This window comes from Astatotilapia calliptera, chromosome 6, assembly GCF_964374335.1.
Source record: "Astatotilapia calliptera chromosome 6, fAstCal68.1, whole genome shotgun sequence".
Classification (NCBI taxonomy): Eukaryota; Metazoa; Chordata; class Actinopteri; order Cichliformes; family Cichlidae; genus Astatotilapia; species Astatotilapia calliptera.
The window spans coordinates 23433432-23440471 of NC_137427.1; the positions used below are offsets into that span (position 1 = coordinate 23433432).

Here is a 7040-nt window from a genome sequence, read left to right on the forward strand (position 1 = left end):
CTAAAACAATTGCAAGGCTCAAATAAGCAGGCTGTTTGCATCTTTTCATCTGGTTCTTCTTACGGATGTGAATAAAGACATTTTCCAAAATTTTCCAAAATTTTTCCCTTAAGATGAACTGATCTCTAATCATGAGTCATGAAATTTCATTTTCATTTTCTTTCTCAGACTTTAATTGAATGAATATTTCTATTATTTAAGAAGAGAAGAGGCAGAATATAAAAAAAAGAAAAGAAAAGAAAAGAAAACTGCAGAAAATTTAAAGAATTTCTTATTAGTTTAGATGATGTTTGGCTATTCAGATAAAGATGAATTCTTCCACCACTGCTCCTTAGTACAGTCATTATACACAATTTTAACTTTTACATTTAAAACCTTGAAAACATGATTTTACAGAAGCAAAACTAATTTTGCAATAAATTTTATCTTCAAAATAAATTTAAGATAAAAATGAATGAAGTCTTTTAATTAAGCATTAATAGACTTTAGGCATTAAAGCATCACAATGACAGGAGTAGCTGCCCAGATGCTTAGCTTAAGGAGAACTTGAGACCTGCTTTTTCAAATGATGCAGGAAAAACTGCTACACATAACAGTACACAACCAGCAGAATTATAGTGACTGTAACATGTATTCAGACAAAAAAAAGTCATATCACTCTTGATGAAGAGAAGCTGGCTGGTGTGCAAAGAGTCTTGTCAGTATAAAAAAACTGCAAATGTAGTCTTGGTATCTTTTACAAACAAAATCGGAGCGAGTGACGAATTGTGTCTCATGTGTCTTGCATGTAATGCAAATCCATTTCTCAGAAAGTGCACAAAAAGGAGTTGCAGTTAAAAAGTGTGTAAACGGATGAATACGCAGATCTTTTTAAGGTTTATCTTACTTTATCTTTATAAAATACTTTTGTCTTTGTCCCGTAGGATGATAAAACTCCTTTTTTCTCCCTTATGAAGTTGCCTGACTTCATTCTCCTCAAAGTTCAACTCTAAGATTTAGCTCTGACGGTGAGGTGCTTTGATATTCCCATGATGAATAATTTTATGAAAGAGCCGATTGTTAATGTTCAGCCTGTGATATTAATGCTAAAATAAAGATTCTCTAACTGAAGCTTTACCACCGCGGCTCATTTTTACATGACAATGAATGGTGAATGGTCTGGAGTCTGTTTTTTATTCCTGCTCAATTTATTATTATTCATGTGAGGTGCTGTGGCTAAATCTTTCTCATCTGGTTGAACATGAGTCTTTCTTCCTGCTAGAGTCAGGATTTAAACCAATATTGAGGCTGCAGGGATCCAAGTATTCCTTGAAAAGCTTTTCCTCTTTCATCGTATTGTTACTTTTCCATCTGCGTGGCCACTGTCTTCCATTTCTTTCATTTGCTCGCTTGTTGCTTGTCTTTTTGGTCAGAGGCTGGTTAATGTGGGTTTATCCAGCCATCCAGGCGATTAATATGGGCTTATCCAGCCGTCCTCCACCTATCCACTGAGTAATGATTCGCACACCTATCCAGCAATTTTAACATGAAAACATGCACATGAAGACACCTACCCACCTCCTTTTTTCTCTGTCAGTACCACATCGGAGGGCAGATGCCTAAAGTGGCAAAGGGGGTAAGCTACGTGTAATAATTTCAGCTTTGCCTATGAATTAAAACAGAGAGAAAGGGTTTACTTGCTCTCCTCTCAGAGAGAAACTTTGATTTCATGGTGTTGATTATTTTTCTTCGCAGTCACTCAAGGATGAAGCACAAGGATTCATCAATTGTTCCCCTTCCAGATGCACCACAAAGGAGCTTCTTGGTTTGAAAAAAACAACAACATGTGGTTTCCCCCACTTTTTCTTTCTTACCTTCTTTTTCAGAAAGTAAGAAAGAAAGGGGCCTGAAAGCACTTTGTTCCACTTATTGAGATGTGGCAGTCACATACAGCAGACGCAAGCTTGCCAAAAACAAGTTCTTACTCTGTTGAAGGCAAAGAAACCTACTGACTGTAAAAATTGATCAGCGCAATAAAATTGTTGGTTCTATGTTGCTCTGAAGAGGCAACAAATGTCAAATGTAAATAAACAGAAACTTTCTAACTGTGGCAGGTTTTCTTTTTCCTGCATAGCATCCTTCTTTAATCCTGATGAATAAAGATCCTCATTTCCCTAAATATATGGAAACAGGAAAACTTGGCTAAAGTTCTGACAGGATAACTTTTGTTCTCTTACAGACCCCTGTGATCAATAAAATGCAACTTTTGATTTAAAAGTATTCACACACGCACATTATCTAATCTTTTTAATCAGATGTCTAGGCTTGTGTTACTCATATTTGAACTAGAACATTTGTTCTATAGAGAACTGTTCATCATGGCCAGCTTCCAGTAGACGTGGCATCCCTCAAGGATCCATTTTGGGTCCTCTTCTGTTTTCAGTTTACCAGTACCCCTCAGCTCTGTCTTTTAGAAACATAATATTTAATAGCACTGTTATACAGAAAATATTCTATCTGATTGTAAGTGACAGTGACTATTCTGTGAAGAACCTCTTGAAATGTTGTAATGATTTCAAATAGTCTCAGGTAAATTTATTTTGCCCCAACCCAGCCTCAAAATCACTGCCATCAAGGCCCTTGGTCTTAACTGTAGATGAAAATCATTATGCTTTGTTGTTGACTTTGAACAGTCAAATCAATAGTGTTGTGAAGAACAACTGCGACTCATACTAAATTAAAGCCAGTTTTGCCTCTAGCTAGCTTAGAAAAAATTATCCAGGCCTTTATCACTTCTTGGCTGGACTATTGTAACTCCCGGATTTTATTATTCCACTCATTTTCAATTGCACGTGGGTCAAAACTTCTTCCATTTTACCTCATTTACACTGAGTAGCTGCATGGGTCCAAGGACACTGAGGTCATCCTCCCAACAGCTTCTCTTAGTGTCACCTACTCACCTAAACAACTAAAGGAGAGCATGATTTCGCTAATATTTCCATCTGACATGAGGACCTGTCCAACAGCTGGATTTGAATCATTTTTAAAGGCATACGTATTTTATATTTGTATTTAGTCATGCTTTGAGGTCAAGGTTTTGTCAATCACACTGCATGTCTTTTTACTTCTGTTTTAATAAAGTTATTGTTTGTTCTTTTGTGATTCTTGTAACACACCCAAAAAAAAGAAAAGATTCTAGGTCTGACCAACCGTCTCAGCCGTGGGCAAAAAGATGACAGTCAATAAAATTCTAAAAGATAATTTATTGACAAATAATCAAAAGATAAAACAGTCCAGTGTCCCATTTATGAATCAAGTAAAACACACAGTCCCAAGGCCAGAGCCAGTTATGCCACACTGCCAGTTGCACTCCACGTGTTGCCTTCAACAGGGTTAGAAGTTGTCCTCTGAGACCCACCACCCTGCAAGTATATAGCCAGTGGTCACTCCAGCCTCTGCAACTCTGCTGCCTTTAGGCTGTGGCATATAATAGGCCCTGGCCTGCACAGAGAGACAAAATGACACCTTCACTATAGAATTCATAGCGCAAAACCCATCCATCCCAAACATAGACAAACACAAACCATTCACTCATCACAGGCAGACGAACACATACATACCTGCACATAGAGACAAAAATGACACAGCAGTGTTTGTAATGTGGGCTATAAGTAGACCAGTCTATCAGTGCAATCAAGTACACCTGCCTCTAATTAGTCCAACCCCATTCCAGCCATTGGCTCACCAAAAATGTGACACACACACACACAACCACTCCCAACCCAGTGCAACTTCACACAATAATATGGAGCTGAATTAACACAGGCACATTAGTCTACCACATTACAATTTTTCCAAGGTTTTTTTTTTTTACTCAATTTCTTTTATTATTGCAAGTTTATTGCTATTGTAATTGTTTCTGTGGCTTTCATTGTTATCATGTTATTTGTTTATGTGGGGGGTTTGTTTTGAAAATTTATTTTTGGAAATCTGGAATGCAGATTCATCTGCCTGGAAAACACACTGGGGGTGGGGATTGGGGGGCATCCTGTTGTTTTAATAGTTAATGTTGAAAACTTTTATTGACATAAAAACTATGCTTAAACAGCATGTTGAAATTAATTTAAGTAAGGGGTAATTTGGGGTTTCTTTGGTGCTGGCTTGGTTAAGTCAGGGGTGGGTGGGAATCAGACTCATGTTTACACCCTTATTTGTCACAGCCACAGATCCTAGCCTGGGATTTATACTCAAAGCTATTCTGTGGATACATTTTTCAGTTTAGTTTAGCTCATATCAAGAGCACTTCAGACTTGTGTGTCACCAAGCTCTCTCATGTCCAAATGACACAATTTACTCTCAAATCTACTCCAGTCAAATTTTACTTAACTTTTGTTTAAATATACCAGGAAAAAAAAGTTTGTAGCATGCTGTTTTTGTATACTTCTAGTAGTTCTTCTCTGTTCAGGCAATGTAGGGAAATCACAAACTGCTAAAAATGAACCCTTTCCCCTTTCTTTTGTAAAAGTCTTTTCCCAGAGTTGTGGTTTATCCTGCTATGTCTCTCTTTCTCTCTCTCTCTCTCTCTCTCTGTGTGTGTGTGTGTGTGTGTGTGTGTGTGTGTGTGTGTGTGTGTGTGTGTGTGTGTGTGTGTGTGTGTGTGTGTGTGTGTGTGTGTGTGTGTTGCTTTATTCGGAGATTTGGGCCCTCTTGCTCACCTAATGTAAGTGTAATGATAACAAAACAAGCAGTATTTTAGGCAGAAATACTCTATTTATTCACAACATTTACATGATCCATATGCATAAATAAAAAACATAAAACAGGGCTATTTACATGGCGTGTTGCGCATTGTGCAAACTAAACGTATTTGCGTGCGTGTGCCCGATGAAGTTGAAATAGTGGTGATCGAGTCCCGGTACCGGCGACAAGTATCCACCGTGCTGTTGTGTGTGGGCAGAGAGTGGCACTGTTGGGTATGAGATGCCTGGACTGCGGGCTGAGCTGTGCCACGAGAAGTGTCCCGGTGGACTCTGTTGGTACACGGAGTCACTGGGGCTGTGGTTTTGGTGCTCCGGGGAGGAATGCAGCTGGCTGAGATATTCAGACGGTTCTGGCATCGCGCCGACAGAGCCGAACACAGGCTCGGTGACCACACGGGACTTTGATTGTAAAAAGGCGAGGATCCTTGCGTACTTGATGTCTTTGGTTTCAGCTCTATCCTCTGTGGTCAGGTAGTGCACCAAGTTCTTCATACACTCGTGGTATCCGTAGTGGAAGTAGTTTGCAAATTCAGCAAGTAGTTCGCCTGAAATTAGCCAAAATAAGTGCTGGTTAGAACCCTGCGGGTGACATGTTGAACAACCACTTCGTGGTTTTTGTGGCTCATTCTGGTGCGTAAAACTGGGCATGCGGTGAAACATACATTAAAAAAATAAAGTCTGCCAAATTTTACACGACCAGCACGTTTGAAGCTATTAACTTAGCTGAGAGGACGATGGCAATGTCATGCGTAAAGTACAAGACTTCACTGACCTTTCTCTCTCCCGCGGGGAAAGTCCGCTGAGTGGAGCGCTCGCAGGTACTGGACCGTCATCTCCAAGATTTCAGCTTTCTCTAGTTTTCCAGAATTCTGAGAAAAAATGAATCGTTAAAATTATTTTTAAAAACATTTTAAAATGTTTACATATATAGAAGACTGGACTGCCCTATTAACTTTTTTATTTGTCATTTTAGATGTTATATAATAAAGCTAGTCAACAATAAATATGCGATACATTTCACAGTACCTGTTTAGCCAACGCCATTGGAACTGTTTTTCCCAGTTCGTTCAGGCAACGATTAATGCGGTCCCGTCTTCTTTTCTCGATGACTTTGTGGGAGATTGGAGTTCTCTGTGAAAACAGGGAAAGAGATATCATGAGTAAACGGAATCGTTGTATTGCCGCCCTTTTACGGTCCTAAACAAGCTATTTTTTTTTAGAAAGGAAATCCCACAATTTTCAAAATAATACGAAATAATGTGGAAGAGATCCTAAGAAGAGCTACAAATCCTGGCGGGTTTTGCGCGTCGCGCGCTGTGCTGCTCCAGGAGCGCGCAGCGGCCACCTGCGCTCTGGATAAATTCGTTATCTCTGAGACAAGTAAACGATACTCTGACTATCGTTTAACGAGTGTAACAGATTATAAAGGTTTGTGATAAATGTGTTCACACTGCTGCCACCAGATACTGCCGAACTGCATAATATGGTCTTTCACCTCAACAGAAGTTAGGCTTCTCTTTAATGCGCGCCACATGGAGATGCACAAAAGCGTTTTACTCCTCTAAAGTGAAAAGTCCGGAAGATAGCAGTTTTACACTTTTAGCTGTAGGCTATATAGAGAAGCAAATAATTCCAACAGTGTACTCAAAAGTCTTTAAAAGTGCCAGGTTCCAAATTATTTCTGTCCTCAAAATGCCGAGCGCACAGGGAGCGCATACCTTCCTGTCTTTCATTTTAGATGCCATCAACGAATCCCTGATAAACGTCTTAAAAATGAATTAGCTCGAAGCTGTAGAGATGTCCTGGTCTGGAAGGTGAAGGAGAAGACTGAGGTTTGAGCAGAAAGCTGTCCTTTATAAAGGATCCATCCAAGGGACTGTCGCATTCATGGTGTAAATTATTCCATGGGATTAGAGACATGCATTGGGTAAATGTGTGCATTTAGGATCAGTTAAAGAAATAGTAAAAATCTAAAGCCATAGGCTAGCAGGGGGGCAAACCTGCTTTGTTAATCCACGTGGCTGTTCAAAAGACACGTGATTACTTTTGGAATATTATTTGCATAGTAACAACCCAGGCGGGAAATAAGAACTGAGCGCTGGGATCGGCTGATCCGGCGGGGCGCACTGTGCGCACTGAAAACAAAGCCGGCGAAAAAAAGAATCGCTTTTTCTTCCAACTCGCGTTTCTCACACGATCGCCTGTTTACAAATCCCAGCAAGCGATCTTAACTCTCATCCAAGCCCGGTCCGAGTTTTAAGGCCTGTCCAGTGTCATTAGAGTAATTAAGTAAGCCTTTAA

At 39.6% G+C, this 7040-nt stretch overlaps 1 protein-coding gene across 1 annotated transcript; it reads right to left on the bottom strand.

Annotated features, from left to right (window-relative positions):
- Positions 1-4729: 4729 nt before the first annotated feature.
- Positions 4730-6639, bottom strand: helt (helt bHLH transcription factor). Its single transcript, XM_026169325.2, is given in 5 exon segments — positions 4730-5284; positions 5512-5608; positions 5766-5870; positions 6458-6519; positions 6522-6639. Coding segments are annotated over 5 exon segments (843 nt in total). The 5' UTR covers positions 6625-6639; the 3' UTR covers positions 4730-4808.
- Positions 6640-7040: the final 401 nt, after the last annotated feature.